This window comes from Corvus hawaiiensis, chromosome 14 (genome assembly GCF_020740725.1).
Source record: "Corvus hawaiiensis isolate bCorHaw1 chromosome 14, bCorHaw1.pri.cur, whole genome shotgun sequence".
Taxonomy (NCBI): Eukaryota; Metazoa; Chordata; class Aves; order Passeriformes; family Corvidae; genus Corvus; species Corvus hawaiiensis.
In genome coordinates, this window is record NC_063226.1 from 12,991,672 (window position 1) to 13,014,867 (window position 23,196).

At 43.0% G+C, this 23,196-nt stretch overlaps 1 protein-coding gene across 1 annotated transcript; it reads left to right on the forward strand.

Annotated features, from left to right (window-relative positions):
- The first annotated feature begins 4,942 nt into the window (after positions 1-4,942).
- SH2D1A (SH2 domain containing 1A) lies at positions 4,943-20,592 on the forward strand. Its single transcript, XM_048318363.1, has 4 exons — positions 4,943-5,247; positions 16,905-16,968; positions 19,316-19,451; positions 19,810-20,592. Exons 1-4 carry the CDS (start codon positions 5,111-5,113, stop codon positions 19,848-19,850), a joined length of 378 nt encoding a protein of 125 aa, XP_048174320.1. The 5' UTR covers positions 4,943-5,110; the 3' UTR covers positions 19,851-20,592.
- Positions 20,593-23,196: the final 2,604 nt, after the last annotated feature.

A 23,196-nucleotide genomic window follows, 5' to 3' on the forward strand; every position in this document is an offset into this window, starting at 1 on the left:
TTAGTGATGCTCTTGCATTAGTGTTATAATATTCAGAATTGTTATAAAATTCAACAATGTATGAAAATGTCACTGCTAGGGATGAATGAAGCAGCTCATCTGAAAATGAGCTGAGCCCAAATCTTTCAAAAGGTGTTCAAAAAACATCACGTATTTTCATTTTCTCTCTCCTTACTGCCACTTCTCAGGTACTTCTACAAGTTCCGGCACCTGAAATATCATCATAATTGATTTTTCTAGACAAAGGAAGTGCTTAGAGCTAATTATCTAAACTTAAGTACAGCATTTGGTACAGTGCCATGTGGGAAATTTTAAGCTAAAAGGGGAGATAAAGACAGAAATCAAAAAGTGAATAAGAATGTGAGAGTAGGAGGAGATCAGTACTGAGGGAAGGCTTCTCAAACATCAGTCTTGGGCCTAGTAATATTTAACATTTTTAATTAATGGTGATCCCGTAAGAAAATAAGGGTGTGCTAATGGTATTTACCAGTGGCATAAGGGAGGGGGGCACTGTCACTGCAGAGACAAATAACACTCTCATTTAGGAAGAACTGAGTGACCTTGAGAATAGGATAAATGAGACAAAATTCAGAAGGATTTGACCGCCTGTTCATGCATCTGGGTCTTGTTAACCAGGTTTCAACTATACCTGCGTGCTCATCGGTAAGAAAAGACTAAGGAATGGAAAACACAAACCATACAAATCTAGGTCTTTTCACCAGGGTATTGAAATACCTGTAATGGTGTATGAGGCAAGTGTTAGAAATCAGCCAGGACAGTGCACACTATTCACAAACAATTCGCCTCAGTTTTGGGAAACTATGGAAAAAGATTATTAGAGTGACCATGGAAAGGGAGAGCCTGCAGTGCAGAGAAATTTGGCAAAATGAATGCTGAGGGAGGCTGCTATAAATATCACATGGGCATAAGCTGTAGGAAGAGAAAACATCTATTTAAACTAAAGGACAACATTGGCACAAGAACAAATGAGCATAAATTGGTCATGAATAAATTTAGGATAGGAATTGGAAGCAGGTTTCCAAACAACAGAATAGCGATGTTCTGCAATTGCTTTCCAGTGAGAACAGTGGAAACAACAACAACAAATCCCAAACTACTTTTAAGATGGACTTAAATGAGTTTCTGGAAGGGATTATATTATGTGTTTGGCTAAGATAGCAGAGAAGTAGACTTGATGACCCAAGAGGTCTATGCAGTCCTATCTGTCTAAGCCTGTTTTTCATGACCAAGTATTTCATAGCACTTTTAAGTACTTCCTTTCCTTCATGTATTTTTTAGATAAATATTTTATAGCATACTGCAGGGATTGCTAGCTGGACTGATTTAGGGAAGGCACAAAGCAGTGGTGTCCAAAATATGCTGAATACTCTCCAAATAAAACAAGACAAGTGTGCAGTGTCCTACAGAGCAGTGCTTGGGTGCTTAAAGAAATCACCATTTTCTGTGGAAGGTAATGGGGACATAATCTCAACAGGAGCAGCACCCCTTTGGGTCTCAGTTCTCTCTCATTTCCCTATGCTCCCAAGCCTGTTGCCCTATTTTGCAGCTTGCCTTCTCAGCCCCACTGCACAGATGCAGCAGTGTGAAATAGGATGGCAAACAGTGCTTTAGATCCACAAGATTAAATGGATGAAATCCGGAGCAGTCAGTATGAGTCTGACTGGATGCCAAACTGCAGTGGAGCTGGCTTGTTTGGGGGCATTACTCCAGCCTCACTAGGGTGGTACAGAGCTGTGTTATCATGTCATGGTTTCCCTTCTCTCAGCCCACGAAGCCCCTATTTCCTTTGGTTTGGTTTATCCTGCTTGGTGTTGTTAGGGCCCAGTTTTTACAGTTATTAGAAATGCCTCTGACCGAATTAAGGGCAAATGAGACCATATGCCAAAATCAATAGTATGGATTTTATTTAATAGTAAATATGAGAGACAGAGAGAGAGAAAAAGGAAGATAAAGAAATAGAAAAGAGGTGGGGGGACAGAAAGAGAGTGACAGAGGCAGAATAAAGAAGTATCACCACTCTGTGGATCCCAACGATGCTCCGTTGATCTTCTCCAGCTGGTCTTCTTGGTGGTCAGGGTCCCCCCAAAAGCACAGAATCCAATGGATTAATATACACTCAGGCCAGGTGGGAATGCCCAGGTACCTCCCCCCAGGGAGGGGGCAGTTTGACACAGTCTCTCGCACCAGACTCTGGGTCTGTTGCACCACTTTGCACCACTTTGTGCCATGCTGTGGTGCAAGGCCTCAGGAATGGGTCTGGGGAGCACTTCGGGGGATCTTTGGTGGATTATGGCACCCTCTCAGCAGGCTGCCTATGTGAATGTCCCATGGATGTGGCCTGTGGGGTTGGGGGTTTCACAGCTGGGCTGGTTTATGAAAGGGAGGGTGCGTGTTCCGTGCCTCTGACCAGAGGTTACACCCGAAACCTCCTCCCCCCAAAGCCTCATTTCAGGGGTGAGTCTGTGCAAATCTGGCCTCTTTAGGCTGTGGTCTTCCCCACCCCAAAACCAGCCAGAGATGATTCTCAGCATAGCTGCTGGGTTTAGCTTTCTTGTGGATGCATTCTTCTCCCTCAGCCTGAGTTGATTGAACAGTAGTATCCCCTTTATCTCATCTAGGCAGCTTAACTCACAGTCCAACGTTCCAGTCAGGCATCTTCAAGGAGGGGTGGGCTACTGTGGTTGTAGCTTCTCTATACAGTTTTTGCTATAATGGGCAAAACTCCTTCATAACAATGTTTAAGGCATGAACCATTTCAGTCCCTGACAGGTGCCTCAGTGTTACTGTCCCTTGTTCTCAAACACAGCATTTCCATGACTTTTTAAAAGCTGCAATTCCCCTAGTCAGTGGGGCCATAAAGGGATTTTAATCCCTTTATGTATGGAAGCCTGGGGCTGAGGTTCAGTAGCTGGAGTTTTATAGGTTTCTTAACCAGACTAGCAAAATTGGGTGTTTACAGCTGTTTTACAGTAATAGATGCTTCTTCATCTAAGTGCTAGAGAATGCAGGTTGGCTGGGTAATGTGGTGACGCTCTGATTAGAAGAGGATTTCACAGTGAAAAGTTTTATGATTTTCTTTAGTTGAAATCTGATGAGTTGGACAATGAGATCTGCAGAATTGAATGATTCTGGCTAGTTTTCCTCTCCAGGTAATTACACACATACGTTCTCTGAAATCAGCTATTAATATGGAGAATAGGTTAAGAAATGGGAAAGTTGGATGAAATTCCCAAGAGCACAGGTAGTTTGGAAAATGAGGAGAAATAGGCAGCAGCTTTACAGCTTGTTGCCATCCACATTAATCAGATTTGCAGTAGGCAGCAGCTACTTTATGTGCAAATACTTTAACAACTGGTTTAAAAAACCAAGCAGGATGTCTGAGTCCCCAGGTTCATGTAAAGGGGGTAATGAATACCTGCATAATGAGATAGAAAGGCCATAAACTTGGTGGTGGGAGTTTTCAGTCTCTCCTCAGCTGAGGTTTCTGCAGCTTTCTCAGCCTCAGTGCCAGGCAGGGAGGCAGCCATTTGCCAGGGTCTCCCTGTGGGGAAAGAGGCTCTCAGTGCCTCCAAATGCTGCAGCTTTGCCATCAGTGACTTTGTGCAGTGCCCCATGCATGAGCTACCCTGTGACTCTTGGATCAGAAATGCCCATCCCTCAAAAGGAAAAACTAAAGCTAGTTTGAAAAAATGAAGATCAAAACATAAAGACATGCACTGTGAAATGATTGAGAGAAAACACTTTGATTGATTGATTGAAACTTAAAAAGAGCAGCCATTATTTTGGGTGGTTTTTAACTTAATTTTTGTTCCTGAACTGTGTGTATCTTGAGAGATATTTTTTCACCTATCCTTAACTCAACAAGGACACAGCATCTGTGAGCACCTGGATGAGATGATTTCATTCTGCCCTGTCCTGCTAGTAAACTCAATTTAAAAGGAATCAATCATAACTGTGGTGTGGGAACATGGCTCTTTGAGGGAGAGTGGCAGCCTTATGCCAGGGATGAATTTAGCCCTGAGTTTGCTGCAGCCCCATGGAGCCGACCTGGTGGCCATAACTGCAGGAAAACATGCTCGGTTTTTCCATGGGTGGAAATATCTGTGGGGTGGAAGTATCTGTGGGGGTATAAAGCACATTGACAGCTTGTTTGCAAACAGACCCGCACGTGCATGTGGGAGCATTCAATTGACAAGTGTACTGAGGAAATATCTTCAGCCACAACAGGTGAAGAGAAATGGCTCTTTCAGACATGGCTCTGGATTTTGGATGCCAGCTCATGCCCCACATGAAGGCAGCATTGGCACTGATGGCATCTGGGAAAATGTGAGGGATCTCCCTGCATGTGCCAAGGTTGTTGCCTGCCTCCAAGTGGGACTAATGACCACTCCGGCATTAACAGTGATTAAACAGCAACAAAGGCTTTGTAAACAACCCCTCATGAGGTGAATTAGCTGGGTCCAGTGTCTGTGAGCACTGGAGCAGCCGCTGCGGAGCGGTGGCTGTGCTTGCACCTGAAGCCTGAGGTGAGTAGTCTGGTGGGACAGTGACAATGAGGTCAGATGATTTCCTCTAGTCTCCTTGGGGATTTTAAAAACAAGAGGTTAAAAATTAATCCCTGCTTGGGATAATAATCCCCTTGGGTTAACACCAGAAGAGAGAACTGCCTGGCACAGCCGCTGACAGCAGTGCCCTGGTCCTGCCCTCTCTGTGCCAGCCAGGGCAGCCATTGGCCCCCTGGCCATTGTGTGCCTCATCAGTCCCATCTCTGCTGAGCAGGAGCCACATGGCTGAGGGTGGATGTGAAACGACACCTCTGCAGGAGAGCTGTGATGGTGTGAGTATGGTATGGCCTACGTAAAAGGAAAACAGAAAGGGGCAAAGGAAAAAAAACCCACAAAAATTCTGTGTTCGTTCCTCACTCTTCCCTCAGTGCTGTCTCACCCTGTGCAGAGGCTTCAGAGGTGTGAACACATCCTGTTTACATCTGCCACCAAGACGGGGAGGCTGAGGGGAGCACACGGCTGAGGCACTGTTGGAGGAAACGCCAAGTACAGGGAGAGCAGCTGCGGCGGGAGACGGCCCCGGCATGGACACAGTGCCTGTCTACCACGGGGCCATCACCCGCGAGGCCGGCGAGAGGCTGCTGCTGGCAGCGGGCACGGATGGCAGCTACCTGCTGCGGGACAGCGAGAGCATCCCGGGAGTCTACTGCCTCTGTGTGCTGTGAGTATGGGAGCCGAGGGCAGGGGCCTGGGAGGGGCTGCTCAGCTGGCAGCTGATTTCCAGCATTTCCTTCCACAATATGGGGTGCCCCCACAACAAAATATGTTCTGATGTTACCATCGGCTTACATGAGTGAGACTTTTGGCTCCTTCACCTTTACTTAAGGCAGAGGAGTGCAATAAGTGGTGTGGGGTCCTTTGCAAAGCAAAGAGGAGCAGGTTCTGCCTTGCAGAGCCCACACTTCCTACCGGCAAAAAACCGTAAGGAGAAAGCAGGCAGGAACATGTGAAAGACAAGCAAGGTGCCATGGAGAAATGCCAGGCAACTTAGCTCAGGATGGTGTGTATGGCCTCTTTGTGCTGGATAATCCTCTTGCTTTCTGCCTGTGCTCTTCTGCTTCTCTAGTGTGCCCATGGGTGTGCTCAGCTGCATCCCCAGTGTCCCTGTCATTGGGAAAGGTAACATGGAGTGCTGCCATCCAGCATGTGCCTTTGTTCAGGATGCTCTCAGTCCCACAAGCTTGTGGCCTGTCTCACAAGCCACGAGGCTTGGAGCAAACTACCTGTAACGCACATGAAATACTGATGGTAAAGAACTAGGTGGTAATATTTCATCAGATAGGGTGAAAAGGGAGAGATCTGATGGGATAGTCCGTCAGAGAGAGGGTAAAGGTTACTCTGGGACTTTATTTTAATGAGGAAATTTAATTACCCTACTGTTGGCAAAGTTCTTGGAGGTCCTGGTGACACTATACCGTTGCATCAGAAAAACAAAGATGTGTCTATCGAGACACTTACGCCTTACTTCAGTAGGAGAAGGAACACAAGAGAAAACCCCTTTAGGTCCATCATGAAATTAGCTAACAGGGAACTCAGGTACCTGGCAAAATCACAAGAGAAAGAAGGGTCCTAAGTCAGGTTTTACCCAAATCCCTTGAACACATTTCTGACAATATGTAATTAAGCCCCGAGTGAGCATAATTATCTTCCTGTTATAGACCAGTAAATGGAGACGTGCAAGGAGGTTATAGGCAATCCGAAATTACACAATCCTCTTCTCAGGGAAAATCTTTGTGGCAGTATTTTTTCTTCTCTCATGAAATCAGGTGAACCGAGATAGGTGCTCCTGCTAACAAATACCTTAACAGCAAGCTGAAAAAAGGGAAATAAGAAGCATCTTGAGTTAAATGATAATGGAATAGACATACCAAGAGGTAAGGAGTGCTATGATTCCTGTGATGGGAATAGGCAATAAAAGCAGAATCTCTTCTAAATAACTATCAGAGGAAATGGGGATATATCACCCTTAGAAGTCATTCAGTGCGAGTGAAACACTAAGGCATTAGAGAAAGGGTCAGAAAGAGTGTTACAATGCTGAATAAGATAGAGAATATCAGAATTAGCCCACCATCAGTCTAAATCAGTATGTAGGTATGTAACAAGGTCTTTCGGTTGTATAGAATCAGTTAGGATTTTTTGTATATTAGTAGTAATTTATGCCCTTCAAAAGAAATTTCATGAATGAAATAAAATACAGAAAATGAAAATAGGAAGAAATGAAAGCATTTCTAACTGTGAAGCTCCACAATCTTTGGAGGAAAAGATACTTCAGTAAGAAACAGAACGCTACTGAATTGCTTCCAGGAATTATGGGCCATTCGTGTCTTCATGGTATGTTGCATTTAAACATATATATGCCAAACAAAAGGGTAAAAAAAAAAAAAATTAATGGTGAAAGTTAAGCGGGCTTTTTATGGAACACAAATCCTTAATAGTTATTCTATAAAGGAAATTTGCAACAGCATCTTGGATAAATCCAGATACAATTTAAATGAAAAATGTTACGATGCGTATGAACTGATACAGAAAAAAAGACAGCTGAAGAATGATAGAATTAAGCCTTGGTTCCAACACTTCTTAATATTCAGTTCAAATAATTACGTAAGAAGTAGCAGATATGGTAAACAGCATATCACACAATAACTATGGAGACAGTTTTCATAAAGATACCAGGAAAGGATCCCACACTGAGATAGCAATGACAGTTTGAAGAAATGTGGGCTATAAACTAGAGAAGTGCTTTGACAGGCAAAGTTTGCCAAAGCAGAACACTTTAGTGGAGAGACTGGAGCAGAAGGAAAGGAAGGCATGAGAGAAAGCCAATGGACATAACGTGTCCGAATTCGAGTCTGGACATCATGGGCAGAGATGGAACAAAGTAAAAAACATGCATGTGCAGGGGAGCTCTGGTAAAAACTGAGGGAAATGTGCAGTTGCTGTATTCATTCTGTAAGAAAAAGAAAAATAACGAAAAAATAAGTACTTATCTACTTTTTAAAATACTTCATTCTAAATAAATAAATAATGGAAATTATTAGGAATAACAAAGCAATTTACATTTTGGTTTAGAATCCATTCTGATGATCACTATAGGAATAGCTAGACATATGAAGATCAGACAAAAGATGAATTTACTGCAAGTAATGAAGTGATTTTGAAGCATGGGAAATAAGGCTGGTCAGCCATTAGATATATTGCAATAAGTATCTGAGCTAAACAGAACATTTTGCATGTTCCTAATGACAATTTCTAATGGAAGTGTATCTGTTTTAGTCTGCTAATAGTGTTTCTATTGCCCTTCGAAAACAAAAAGAGAAAAATAGTCTAGTTTTTCAAAATCAAGATGTGTTTAGTCTGTCTTCTTTCCCCTCTCCCTCCACTTCCCTGGAGAAGTAAAACAAACCAAAACAAATATAAAGCCCTGCAGCTTCCCAGGTCTAACCCTTCTTAGGGTTCCTTTTTCCATCACAGGGGAATTATAAGGCACAGTTCTGACAAAGATAAAAGAAATATTTATCAGAAGAGCAATTAAGCATATATTTGGATGACAATGGTATCATCTGCTTGAACTCACATTGGTAGCTGCTCTGCAACTCCAGCTCCAGGTACAGTAATTGTCAGGCCCTGTGATTTCACTGCATTGCTTATGCTCAAATAAAGTCTCCTTTTCCCAAGAAAATGCATAAATTTGTAATGCCACAATCACCACCACACCCTCTCCCTGAAGCACCTCCAAAAAGCCCTGACATATTTTAGCAGGCTTTGAGCCTCTTAAGGCGCACACAATAAGGACTGCAGTGTTCATGGTCAGGCTCATTCACCTTTTGCTTTTCCAATTAAAAAGTGGAGCCCTGACCTTTAAAAAGGAGAAGAGTCAAGACTTCATGAATCCCTTGTGACTGACGCTGATTTTACAGGGCAAGCATAAAAGAGACAGGTAGTAGCATAAAACCTGACCTATAGAGGTGGGTAACTGCAGCAGGCAGGGCCCTGTTGGAGCATTCATCTAGAAAACTCTGCTTTCTCTCTTCTTTGTTTCTCCTGCGCTACTGATTTATCTCCCCTGAATGCTGCTTTCCACTTTCTGAAGATGGGGTGTGCACATGGTGTGCCTGAAAGCCTTCAAAGAGACAATGAACATTTTCTTGGTATGACTGCGGCAAAGCACAAAGGACTCACTTTCAAAAAGATTTTAAGACCACAATTAAACTATGCATGGAAGAGTAGGAAGGTTTTGATTTTCAATTGTGTGCTCCAGGGCTCTTGCAAACAGAGGTGCTGCTTTCGGAATTTGGCAAAGATTTTAATACCAGATGCTCCTAGATCTTCTTTGTATGAATATCATTACTGAATTGATAATATATACTTTAAGGATGTTGTGAATATGTCAAAAGAGGTACACAGTCTTTTCCCGGAAATTTTTGGACTTGCATTGAAAAGCAAGATTTTTGCTGTTCCTGAAAATTGGACTAGAAGAAATGTATATACTTTATAAAACATACACGTTTTACCCATAAACAAGTTAGACACTACACACAGTACACCAGGGTTTTAATATCAAACCTGATTGTTCCAGGGAGCTTTCTTTACTGGTCTGGTTTCCTCTTTGCTCAATGCCCCGTTTGACATTTTTAGCACCCTCAGAAATCCTCTGTGCTCACAGCTCCTAATGAAGTCAATGGGGGACACGGGACGCATTAATGGTGACTACTCTGAGGGGCAGTCTCTTAAACCCTGCCTGAAAAATGTATAAATAAGATGCCTGAGAGTACCAAAAGCCCCATGTTCCTTCACAGATATATGAGCACACATGCAGAAACAAGCAGCTCATGCCTGAATTGGCAAAGATAAAGCATTTGTAGTTTGGGTTTTAAAATTCATATACTTGAAAATACTGAGAATGTTAGTAGTTGTTTCAGAGCTTTAAGTAAGACAAACATGACGTGCTTGTCAAAGTGTATGTTCAGATGATTTGTTTGAAACCAGCTGCTTGTGTACTCTGCTGCATTCAATTTGTGGAGAATAATCAAAAGCTGGAATTGAAAGCTGTTTAGAGCTCTTGAAGCAACAGTAATGGCAACAGGGATAGGCTGCAGTCCTATCAGATTTTACGTGTGCTATTTTTTTTGTCACTGTAACCACGGTGCACAAGTTCAAGGCAACGTGCTGAAACTTTCTGATGCGGCAGATACATCAGCTGTACAGCATGAAGGCGTAATACAGGATCACAAGCCAGCTTCAGCTTAGCATGTCCTTTCTTTCCTATGAAATATTTTTGATAGAAATGGCAGAATAATTGCATTTTTTGTAACATTGCACACAATAGTCATTATCAGTTAAAATGTAATTTTGAACAAAAGAACCCTCAATTCAACGTTGCTGTTGTAAATATCACTCACAGTTTTCAGCTTTGAAAAAAGTCTTCTATAGCACAATGGTAAATTTTACTGAGGTGAGTATTTCAGGTGCCTGATAACCAGAGTGAGTGTTGTCTTTGCAGAGCATAACTTGGCTAATGACCATCACATACTCTAATGGCTTTTCTTGGAAGGGTAGACAGCCTGAATCATGGAATCGATGAAGCTTAGTGGAAGGTTAAGTTATTGGCCTGCCACAAAGTAATATCCATCTGCTTAGCATCTCAGATTTGAATAAATTCTTACTTTATTTCTGAATTTGAAGAAATTCCTCTTTGACTTATTGCTTTTGTCTGGAATCTCCTTGTACCAGACTGACACAAACCCTGCTCAGAAAGGCTACACACTTGCTCTTTAGGTAAATCAGCAGCATTTCTTCAGATGGTTAGGAGTGTTGAAGTGGTGAAGATACCGACAATCTTCCACAGAAATCTCTGCATAAATTCAGAGCCATTTCACAAGATTTAACTTTCTCTTTTAAGGTTTTGTTAATTTCAGAAGAGAAAAACAAGATAATGCATTTTCTTTATAGTGCTACTGCATTACAGCAAGTTAATATGTGTTACTGATGCTGTATTGAGGGTAAATTTTTCCCACAAGAAGTGTTGATATAGGACTCAGTGACAGAAATCAGTGACATAAATGCTAACTCAAGAGCTGCTGTGAGTCAGGCTACAGTCACTCTGTTGGGCTTTTCAGATGTTGTAAACACCAGTTTAACCTATTTTATTCACTCTTGCAGACATAGAGCTTTATCTTGCACATCATCTCAATGTGAACACTACTTCTTCAGCTTGAGTTAGCTGATGGGTAGTAATTTCTAAGTTGCTGTACTTTGATTGTATAGGTGGGACCTAAATAAGGAGGGAACCAGGCTGTTTGTCAATCAGAAAATACAAATTCCAGGAGAGAGTGAGGAGAAGATTGAAGGCTCCAAGGCACTGCTGTGTATTCCCCTAAATTCAAGAGTTTTGGCTTTGTGGGAGCCATCTCCCACCTCTGTAGCTCCTGTTGTGCCCATGCCATCATCCACATTTCCTGTGCAGGTTTGCCCACCAGGAAGCTGCCTGAAGTTGGTCCCTCTGGGCATTCAGGAGCTGATCTGCACCTACGTCAAACACCTATGATAGTGCAGAAATGGCTCCAACCTGACCTCCTGTGCTCATCTTCTCCATGCCATTGACCCCCGCTCCAAATGCATGGAGTTCCCCGCAAGCGCCCCGGCAGGGCTCCTCTTCAGAGCAGTGTCATACTCATCTCCATAGCATTAAGTGGTTTCTAAGCATTATCTCTGCTTGAGAGATGAAGAGTTTAACTCTGTTTCACGGAAGAGAAAGGTGACTCAGGTCTGCAGTACCCTCTAGCTTTGGGTTCCCAGTGTGAGGGCAATGGGAAGGGATTCTGAGGCTACCAAATGTTTTTCTGCACAACTTGCTGATTTTGCTTGCATTGTTGAGGTCTGTTTCCTTGTTTCATACAGCTTTGGCTTCCAAAACACCCATCTTCTGTTCCTGGCTGTTCCAGCATTTTGTGCTGCTCCCAGTTCAAGCCCTCTCATACTTTACCTCTGTAGATCCCCTTCCTTACTCATGTAGTCTTTCTGTCAAGGCTTTAATTTTCATTGCTGTTTCCTTGCCCACTTGGCATGGTTCCCTTTTCTTTCCATCCACATCCATCCCACCCAGTCCCACACTTCCTGTCCAAGATGCCCCATTACTAAATCAGCTTCTGGTTTTATCTCACTAATCTAGGCCAGGCCACGCACATACATTTGAGATCCTGGACACTGCTTAGCTGAGTGCCCTTGGTACAGCCAGCCCAGACATGGTGATGCTGCAACTGCTGACAACCTTCAGAGAGTGCCTCTCTTGCAGCCTAGGAAGGCACTACTGATTTCAAAGACTGCAAGAGATATACCTTCTTTCAAACAAATTTTATGTCTTACTCTGAAAACTGGGCACCTCCTCCTCTGACAATTAGAAGATTTTTTTTTTTAACATGGGAAAAGCACTGTTTTGCCTAACATGTTCCCTTCCGCATTCTCCATCCCTAAAATAAGGGTGACACAAACCCCTATGAAATGAAATTTCAGTCTGAGATGCTAAAACTTGGCAAAGTTATTAAGAAACTGACTCTGGGCAGTATAATGTTCAGAACCACTGTTTTTGGGCCACACCATGGTCTGGTTCTTAAACTACATTGTAAAGCGAAATTCCAAGGTAAGGTCAGGTTGTAAATATACCAGGTAAGAAGAGCTGATTGACATAATGCAATGACATCTGAAGAGAAAGATATGTAAGAGGAAGAAATTGATGTAATTTATTGCTGGCACGGCTTTCCCTTGTCTCCCTGTCTTTCTCCCTTTTTATTTGTTCGATTTTGGGCTCAGAAATGGATAAAAAAATTAGTTTAATAAAATTTCCTAATTGAGATGCAAAATATTTGGAAATGATTTTAAAGTATACCATGCAGCTGAAATGTCATGGTTAATTTTAATCTGCAGCATGTGTCTAATGTCCTCAGGCCATTTTAATGGTGCAGAAGATTGTAATTATTCACCTCTTAAAGTAAATGCAGCTTTAACAGGTCTGATCACAGCTGAAAAGGAGGAATGGAGAGGACAGGTAGACAGATGGTGTTTCAGTATGTCATCTGTGAATGATGTCTTGGTAACTCTTTGGGAGGAATTTTCTGGGTATGAAGAAAAAAAGCCTATAACATAAAGTGGACTGGTCCCTGTAATGGCAACTTTTTCTAGGTCTTCCTTCGACAAAGTTTTCCAAGGGAAGGTATTAAAATAGAGACTGTGTTAGTGCAGTTCCCAGCTGGTATAACATATCTTTCCTTATGGAGACAAAAAAAAAAGTGAAATGTCATAAAAATATCTCAGTGGTGACCAAAGCACTCTTTCATAAGTGCTATCTGATATCGTCCTTACAGCAATGGCTCTTTTCTGCTTCCCCTCATCAGCATTTTGGCATTTTTTTGCCTATGAACAAAAATTTATAGAGCTTAATTCATCAAGATGTTAATTCATGATTGCTCTGTCCCTTGAGCTTCACTGACAGGAGAGAGGAGCTGTTGTGAGTGAGGCTATGTCTGTCCCTGGGACAGGTGAAGGGATGGGGGGGTCCTTCACTGAATCTTTACCTGGGTGTCATGAACTGGTCCTCCTCCAAGATGTGATGGTACACCAGTGTCACTGAGAGTGCTCTCTGAGATCACACCATATATAGGAACATTGTGTCGCTCTAGAGTGTTTTTTCTGCCCTGAAGAGAGTAAAACGTAGAAAATTGAGCTGTCCTCTCATGTTAGCTGGGGAATTCTCATTTCCTGTGACTTAAGCTTCAGTAAATGAACTTTTTCACCTGCTTTTGCCCAGAGTTACACGCTTTACGCTTTGGAAGGTAATGTCCTCTACAATCTCAATTTTAATTTGTACATTTAATTTTTCTTTTGAGAAAAACACTTTGACCTTCCTTCAGCCCACACTGATCTTAGTTAACGTTAGGTAGATTAAATCATAAAAACTTTTCTCATGGGAGGCGGTAGCAGTGCTGCACATGTAGCAGTAAACTTGGCCAAAAATCGTATCACTTGTAAATGGAAGGTAAAAAACTCTTTGAAGTGGTAATGAAGTTAAGTTCCTGCTGTATGACAGAAAGTTTTGATAAGATCATGTTCATTGGGAGAGTACTTATCACAAGAGCTGAAACTTGCTTTCCTTGTGGAAACCAAGGTCCCAATGGAAGGTAGTTTGATGGGAAGACCTGGCTGTTCACCCTCTTAACAAAACACATCCCCCTTCCTTTGTGCATTTCCTTTGAAGAACCAGATGTGGATGTCCAGGTCATCTCCCATCTACACAGTGGCTCGCTTTCCTGGTGGTTTCAGAGCCAATAACAGATGATAATGTTGTGTTTTTCAACTTAAGCACAGTAAAATCGCCTCAGACCTTTCAGTCTTTCCTTCTCTGGGAAAAACATGAACATTTGCCAGGAGAGTGGAGAGCTCTCATTTGTCCCTCATGAGGCTGTGATAACAATGTCATACTCCTCCCATTCTCCACACTGTGCTCAAAGCATCCCTTTTCCCAAATTCTTGTTCCTTTTTCAGAACCTCATGGGCTTTTAATCTGAGCTATCCTTTGTGCTTTCCCTGTGTTCAGCTGAAATATTTTACAGTGTAATTTTTGGAAAAATGCAGGATAGGTGCCTATCTTGTATCTCACCATACTTCAATACTGAATATTACTTTATCTGACCTCTATTTTTCAATTTGTTCTGCTTATCAAACCTTTCTGGCAGAGTGCTGAGAGCCAACAGGCAGTTCAGAGTCAGAACAGCACTGAAGCCCCCCAACCCCTTCAACTCATACAATCTCTTACGTAGAAAAACAATGAAAGAAACAACAAATGGCAGCTTTCCAGACAACTGTGCTATTTGTGTAAAAATCAGATTTTAAAGAGACTGAAGCAGCTGGAATTCTTTTGGGTAAACCAAGAACCAAGCAGGGGTAGTAGAATCATAGAATCATGAAATGTCTTGGGTTGGAAGGGACTTTAAATCTCCCCTAGTTCATCCAGTTCATCTAATCATCTAGTTCCAACTGCCCTGACGTGGGCAGGGATGCCACCATTAGACCAGGTTACTCATACCCTTGTGCACAGGGTAGTATTGAAAACAGAAGGCAAGATCATGAGTTTTAGACGTATAGATACTGATTCCGGTGGGTTTGAGGCTTTTAAAAAAAATCAGTGCAGAGAAGGTTAAATACCCACTTCAAAGAGATGGAACAATGTAGGAACTCAGACACGGTAAAGTGTCAGAACAAAATGCCAGGAACTGTTTGGTATTTCCCAGTACATTATTGCCTGTAAAATCCTCATTTCAGTAACCATATATTGGCTGGTATTCTACATACTTAGGTACAAGAAAGCTCCTTGTGATTTTTAAGAAAAGATTAATGTGAACTTCACATTATCATGAAAAGCTGATGACACATGCACAGCTCTCAGTCTTTAAGAAAGAACATGATGGTACAGGACTGTCTGAGGGCCCTAAAGGGAGACATTGCTTTCCCTGAACATGAACGTATATAATCTAGTGGCTTAGAGGGATGTGCTTTTAACAGCTGGGCTTGAGCTCTGGCTTCAAACACCACTGACCATGGTGCCATGGCATGGACAGGAAAGCCGTTCCAAATTCTTCCCTCCTCCTGCAGCCATATCAGATTCTTCACATCTCTTCGCGAGGTCCAAATCCCTGATGGACTGCGGCTTGCTGGGGAAAGCAGAGGGGAAAAGCAATGATGGCTGTTTTCCTCCTTAGGTTTCCACGAAGTGAGCATGGCCAGCTGCTTTTCATGTCTGTCTGGGGAAAAGGCTCCCTTGGTAGACATGAAGAGGTGGATGATGTTGTGGTGGGATTGTGGGGTAGCATCAGGCACATTCCCATACTCAAGGAGAGGAGGGCAGTGTCTCAGCTGTGCACAGGGAGCTTGTCCCTGCAGCAGCCTGGATGGGAGGGAATGGCTTTGTGTCCTTCACCTCCGTGCCTAATCACAATGGCAGTTGAGTGGTGGGGGCAGAGCTCACGAATCTCCACAGGCATTTTGCTCCCACTTCGTGGGGTTATAGCAGAGTGGCAGCTCTTAAAGACTTCCTGCTTGGGCAAATTATACCAGACACCACTTTGCAAAGGTTGCTGTAATGACTTTTAAACAGGAATTTATCCAGGAGCCATGACACAGAGCATAAATAATTGCAATCATACAATATCTGTGTCATTGATGTTTTCTCATATTTCAGAGTAACTGCTATAATGCCATGCATAATTGGAAAGAAATACAGTATATTTCTGCCTTCTTAAGAAAAAGAATTGATGGTCAAATAAGGAATGGTCCCTAAAATCCTGCTGTGTGTTCATGTAAATCTATGCAGTGTGAAATAGAAGCATAGAATCATAGAATACGCTGAGTTAGAAGGGACCCACCAGGATCATTGAGTGCTGGCACTGCTCAGAACAGCCCCAGATTCACACCATGTGCCTGAGAACATTGTCCAAATGCTTCTTGAACTCAATACAATCTTTCTTATCTGATATCATCTAAACTAATGTTGTACCCATGGAGCTGCTATAAATTGATTCTGAGCTAAATTTTTGGATATTAGTGTAGTAATCTACCATGTAAATCATTCACTGAGTTGGGTTCATGAGAGAAGCAAGAGTGACTTTGGCATGAGTTGTGCCTTGTTATTAGTATATGGCTCCTTATTCCCCAAAGACTCAGATTTTAAAGGAAGGAAGATTCCACAGTCTTACATGCCTCTTTTATCAGTATTTGAAAGTTGGGAACATACGGGCAAAGCAAAGAGTAATTTTTTAACTCCTTTTTTGTGGGTATAGCTTCCCAAATAAATTACAGTTATGACATTGCTTCTATTAACATCTGCATTTGAATGAATCACAGAACAGTAATGCCACCTGTCAATAATACACCTTCTCTTTTTGCCGGGAAAATGTTTCTGCTGTGTGTCAGTGAAAGGAGGTCACTGAAAAAATTTATAAAAATGCTGAGGAAGGAATGAAAGTAGCACCATTTAACCTAAAATAACTGAATACTGCTAAACTAGATCTGAGTCAGACCAATCCCTCTCATCCCAAAAGAACCCAGTAGGTTTAATGCTGCATCTGGCCAGTGGGGTTTTTAGCTACCTAGAGCCTTTAGAGGTGAATTTATTTTTAAGGAAAAGTTAGCAGAGACTAACTTTTTAATGTGAGAGTCAGCTAACTTTTAGCCAGCTAGAAGTCAGCTGACTGTCACATAACAGTGTAGTTCTTTTGAAAACTGTCAGGACAAATGAATTATAAATACCTGTTGATATTTTTTTTTTCACAGGCATCAGGGTTATGTTTATACCTACAGAGTGTCCCAGACAGAAACTGGATCTTGGAGTGCTGAGGTGTGTACTTTCCTTTCTGAAAGTTTCTACATCCTGTTTGATTATAGATTTAATGCAATTTATTCAAATTATTCATGTTTCTGCCTATTCTGATTTTCATTGATGGTAATTGATCTAGAGTGCATCCATCAGTAGCATGTCTTGGTGCCATTTCTGACCATCTAGAACTCATAAATTAATTTTCTGTTTCATTTCAGCTGTTGCATAATGCCATAGTGCATCATTTTGCATCATTTTAAATGGCAAAAATATTGTGGTTGTATAATTTGACAAGCACAATCTGCTTCCTTCTATGTACCACCAATGTCAGAATACTGAAGAAATAATTTTCAATGTACACTGTTTTAATTCATTAATCCAGATTAATTCATCATTAGTGTGAAATATATATAGGGTAGCCAAAACTTGATACAAAATATATTTTCCCCCATCTGACAAGAAACTGGTAATTTGGGTGCAGGAAAACATTACTTATAATACAGACAACATTTAGGTTGATGGAATTGGGATATTAATCTCTATTTATTTTATAAATTTTTTGTTCTTTGGATGCACTCTGTGTGTTAATTCATAATTAGCTTTCTGTTTGTATGTTAATGAACATTTATTACAAATATTATATAATTTCTAGACAGGCATAATTCCTCGGCCATTAGTATACTAGAAGTGATTCTGGAAGACAAAACTGGTTCTTGGGGTTACCCTCAACAAATCACGGGGTGGAAGTGACTGACATTACTGTGGAGTAGGTAATTATCTGTGTGACCCTTGGGAACAGTGCCCAGTAATTCTTTCTATAACACATCAGGAGCACCCTGTAAGGGTTAGGATTTGTAGTGCCCAGGACAGAAGTTTTTCAGGACAGGGTGAGGATGACGGTGCACCCATCATGCCAAGGTAAGCACTGGCATCTGTGAAAGGATTCCAGGATGCCAGGGACCTCCACCTGTGGAAGGTAATTCCCTGATTGAGGCTGCAGCCTCCTTTAGCCCCAGGTGACATCAGCATCTACAGTGAGGTTTTTCTGGTGTTACATGGACCTGCTACAATGTCTGGCCTGTGACCTCCACTGGCTCTCTGTGTGTGGCTTTTGGGCTTTCCTTGGCTGTATTTTAGGCAAACCTTACTTGAGTTTCACACCATAGGTGTGCTGAAGGCCCAGGCTTCTCTGTACATCCTCTGCAGGAGAAGGTCCCAGTTACAGATCCATTATACCAACCCTTCTCTTAAGGAACAGAAACATTTAAGTAAATGTTGCTAAGACCATGCTGGCCTCAGCTGTTAGACACAGCAGCCTGTCCAACTTATCCCCATGGTATGTGCCTCCAAGGCCAAAAGAGACTCCAGATGCAGCTGGTCCTTTCCTGTTTCTGCTTCCTTCCCTATGGCTGGTTAATCTCTGAGCAAACTCAGATCACACCCATCTTTCAAGGATGATGCAGAGAACTTAAAGCAGTGCTGGTGAAATCCCAGCCAGTGTGAAGACTCCAGCTGGTGCCAGGGAGGCTGGATTTAGCTCACAGCTGCTGGGTGAGAGCAGTGTCCCTTGAGTGGGACTATGCTGGCAGGACCTATGCTTGTCCTCCCTTGACTTTGATGAGGAGGAGTTATTACAAGAATGCCCTGAAGGATTTAACACAAACATTGGATTCTTGATTAAAAGCACACATAGTTTCATTTCATACTGTTTGAAAAGTTGCTAATGTAGAGAGATAGAAAGACTCCCACTTTTAATAAATAGGTAACATTTGGCTACTGTCTTTGTACAAGAGGTAGACAGGAATGCTCAATGAACATATAAGCCAGCATTGAATGCTCCAAGAAGGGTTTGCAAAGAGGCTGTGTCCTTGCTGGGATTCAGTGGTGTGAGGACTCCCTTTCTGCAGTAAGCCCAGGTTGCTCCCTAAGTTTTCTTACTGGTGTTTCTAGGATGGAACTGTCTTACTGATACAGGCTAGGAAGTTACTGCTAAGGAGGTTAAATTACTGGCTGCAATAAGTCAGGGTCAGAAACAGCAAAAGGTCGCCTGTAAGTTTGCCTAATTAGTGTGGCAGGTCAGTGTGGGTAGTTAGTGTGTGTTTCTCTTGTAGCAATTAAAAAATCTCTTCCAACTTTCTATTGCCATGCTGCTGGAAACTGCTCAGTGTAGGAAGACTGAGATGCCCCTGGGAAAGTGGAGAGCAGTGCAGCTCATTGAGTCATCTTGAATTGGCACATAAGGGGGTTCACATCGATGGCTGGCTCCTTCCCTGGGAGCTGTGTGCATTTCTGAGGACAAGGCCTGTGTCCCAGCACAGGCACTGGGCACCCAGCACCCCTTCTCAGCTCTCCCCCTTTGGCTTTGCAGACAGCGCCTGGGGTCCACCGGAGGCTCTTTCGGAAAGTGCAGAACCTCATTCTGGCCTTCCAGAAACCCAACCAAGGCATTGTGACACCCCTGCAGAACCCAGTTGTCAACGATATGAAAGCCAGCTACTGCCCAGGTACTGGTGGGGGGAGGAAACCTTGGCTACAGCTGAGCAGAGCCTCCACAGTGGCAGGGACAGAGATCTCAGACTTACTTGTATATTTGACCTGAACTTGCCAGCAGAGTGACATTGCCAAAAATGTGCCCTAATTTTGCTATCATGTCATTTGAAATGCTGTCACTCAGGTGCTCATAACAGACAGAGCCTGTCAATGTGATAAGAAAATGGATTTTTAATGTGTATTCCTGAGTGCTGTGGCAGCAATGGCTGCCTTCCCTCACCAGCACCCTCGCTCATGGGAGTATGAGCCTTCTGGACTGTCCATTTTCTTGCAGTGCGCATCTGTTCATATATTTGTGATTATTTCTCTTAGGGAGGAATGAAGGCTATGACTTCCACCTGCAGCCGTCATGAGGATGTCTCCACAAGTGTGACGTAAACACATCTTCCAGCATCTCCTCTAATCCATGCTTTAAAACAGAATGATTTATATGATAGTAAATACAACTCTGTGAGTTTTCTTGTAACATTTGCAGAAATGTGTATTTCATAGAATTTATTGCTCAAGATGTCGAAATTTAAGTTTCGGAATACTTTGAACTTAGGGTGGGATAATTTTTGGTTTAATTTTGTTTTTTCCTAAGAGAGGATAAAAAACCATGAACTGCCAAATCCTTCATGTCTTTTTTTCCCCCTTGTACTGTCAAGTAAAAAATATTTTTTCCCTTCAAGATTAGCTCTTAATTAATAATTAGTTATTAGTTTTACATTTCTTGCCTTTGGATCTTGCTTTGCTTTGTTCTGGTTGGCATTTATGCAGAGTCGGGCAAGTCTCCTTTTATAAGCTTAGGAGAATTGTTTGCATTAAAGTGTCCTTGCCTTGGGTGGGCTGTGTTTGTCATTCATACAATTCCTAAAGATATTCTCAAGTGACACCCTGAGGATCCCCATTAACTGATTTCCCACCGAACCAGTTGCTCTGCCCTGTAACAAAATCTGTCATTTTCGCAATGACCAAGAGCTTAAATAATGCACAGAGTAACCGAGAACACCCAGTGAAGTGGAAAGCCTTGTTCTTTGCTTTAAGGTGTTCCCTGTACTTGAAACAAGCCATCCTTGCATACAAGTTAAAAAAATAAATTATTTTTGCATGACAGCTTTTCTCTCTTTTCCTATCTGTGTTTCCATGCTGCTGCTGGGCTCCTGGAGGAGAGGTTTGAATCTACAGGACCCATCAGCTGTGCAGGGTTAGCAAGAGGCTGCTGGAGAACTCAGAGTACATGCCTTTTGCACCTGGGGGGGAACAAGTGCGATGACACTGTGCTAATGGATCGTCAGACAGTAGGAAACACTTTTGAACAGACTGGGTGTCCTATGGCCCTCTTGTTTGAGGGGATGGGGCTGTGTTTGAGGAGGTAGGGCTGTGTTGCCCTGCAGTCCACAGTCCAGACTGCCTCTACGTGGGTTTTTGCCAGGTAGGCTTGTGTGAGTTCCTGTGGGCTTTGGGAGGGAACCCAGCTAGGGCCCAGCCTTGTTTGTGTGCAAGGGGGATGCATCTGGTCCAGCTGGCTGGTTTGTGCCACCAATTGTCATGCTGCAACAAACACAAATGGTCCGGACTACTAAAAGAATGCGAGTCTCACATGCTCCCTTCCAAAGCACATGACTAACAGTGATTGCAAATGGACTACAAAAATATGTGTAATTACAAAAAAACAACCCTTTAACATTGTATAGGCACCTTTGTGTTGCTCTGGTTTTGTTTTATGCCTATACTTGTCTCTTCTGCAGATCTTGGAAGGCTGATAGTATTTCCTAGGAGAGAAAGAGGCTTTTCCCAGAAATGCCAGGCTACAGGCTCAGGGAGAACAAAACTAACTGAATTTCACCAGACACAGCCACCTGCAGCTTAGTGGCACAGTAAGAGGCCCCACACCTGCCTTGTTTTCACCTCACTAAAGGCAAGTTGGATGTGAACAGTGACAGAACTAAGTGGCCTGCAAAGTCCAGGATTCAGCAAGGTGGGGATGCTCCATGCAACATTTGATAAGGCTGAACGGTTTACCTTTTTACCCCCTCTGTGTTTGTGAGAGAGAATGTGTGTGTGAGACAGTGCAAGCAAAAAAAGATTTTCTGTGAAGCACAAGTTTCTTGTAAACTGGCAATAGGAATACATGCAATAAATGAACATCCCAGTCTTAACAGGGACTAGTGGGCAACACTGTTGCAAAGTTGTGGTTGTGACATTTTCAGCTCACTACTCTGTCTAATTGAAGGTCAAATTTCATCTATGGTGAACTGTCCCATCATATTTTACACAGCATGTACATGTTGCTCTGCCTTCTTTGTACATGTGCTCATTGGTTGAAATTAGTCTTACCTTAATACAGTGCCCTACAGTGGCAGATCCAGCATGATTTCCTCTTTAATAAAATATTTAAAGGCTGTTTTTTTTTATCGTTACATAACTCAGCAAATGCAGTGGCTGGTTTGCTGTCACTTGTGCCCATTGAATCTTTCCCTTCTCCTCCCAGCTTGCTGTGAGCCTGTGGCATCTGGTCCCTGGCAGCTCCTCTCCAGCTTTGTGCTCCTGAAAACCATGCTTCCCCAAAGCCTGCTGAGCTGCTGGGTGCTGGCAGTATGTGCATGCAGCCCCAGCCTTCCCGGGGAGCTCTTCTGCTTTCTGACTGCTGGGTCTAAACCTCTCGTTCACCTGGCCTCTCCTGGGAGCAGGAACAGGTGTGCCTGGAAACCATCCCTGGCAGATGATTGCACAGTGGTAGGGATGCATGCAGTGGGAAGAACCTTACCCAGGGGCTGTTTCCTACAGAACTGTCCTATTGACTTGAGGCTGAGGCTGCATGTGGCAAACCCGCAGCACACAAGCAGCAGCTGCTCACCCGCTCTGCGGTGCAGTGAGCTGAGGATAACTTGTTTGACTATGGTTGACTCCAGAAATGCATTGTTCTTTTGAAAAAGACATAAAATACTCTAGAAGATGCCATTTCTGTTTAAAGCTGAGAATGTCTTTTCAGTTTCTGAGGTAAATTATTAAGACAGAGGCTTGTATTTGTTTCTTTTGGGTACCCAAGGGTCTGGAATTGCTGTAGGCTTAAACAAGGTGGAAACAGAGAGAAGCTGATGGTGCCTGTGATAACAAGTAGATGCTTGGTTATGGGAACAGTAATATGGAAATTATATAGATTTCATACGATGACTTAGGTGTGAGGAGCTACAGATCCTTTCAGAGAGCAGCAGCTGCATTTTGCGGGCATGACTTCCCACATGATGTCAGTATCACCTGCTGCTTTCTTCCCATCATCTCCTTCAGGCTGCAGCCCCACTGGGCTCAGCCCCTTGCTGCTACTCTGTTCCCCTGCCAGCCCTCCCACCCTGTCCCCTCCCCTCGCTGCCACAGCCCCAGCTCTGGCAAGTGGCTTTGTAGCTCACTGTGTTACCCCGGCTCTGGCCCTCTCCCCAAAAAGGCAATGCTGTTCCTCTGCAGCAACTGATGCTCCTTCAGCTCTGGCTTTGCCTCCACTAAGCCCTCCCCTGCTCCCTGTCTACGGCTCTGACAGCCCTCCTGCAGCACTAAATCAATACAGTCTCCCAGGCTGGTTTTCTTCCCTTTTCTACTGGAGCACCCCTTTGGAATCGCTTCCTTCTCATCCACCCAGAACAGCCTCAGCCCTTCTGCTTGGTTCTTATCCAGCTCAGCTGCTCCAAGGTTTTTTGCCATGTAACCTTTCCTTTAGCCTTA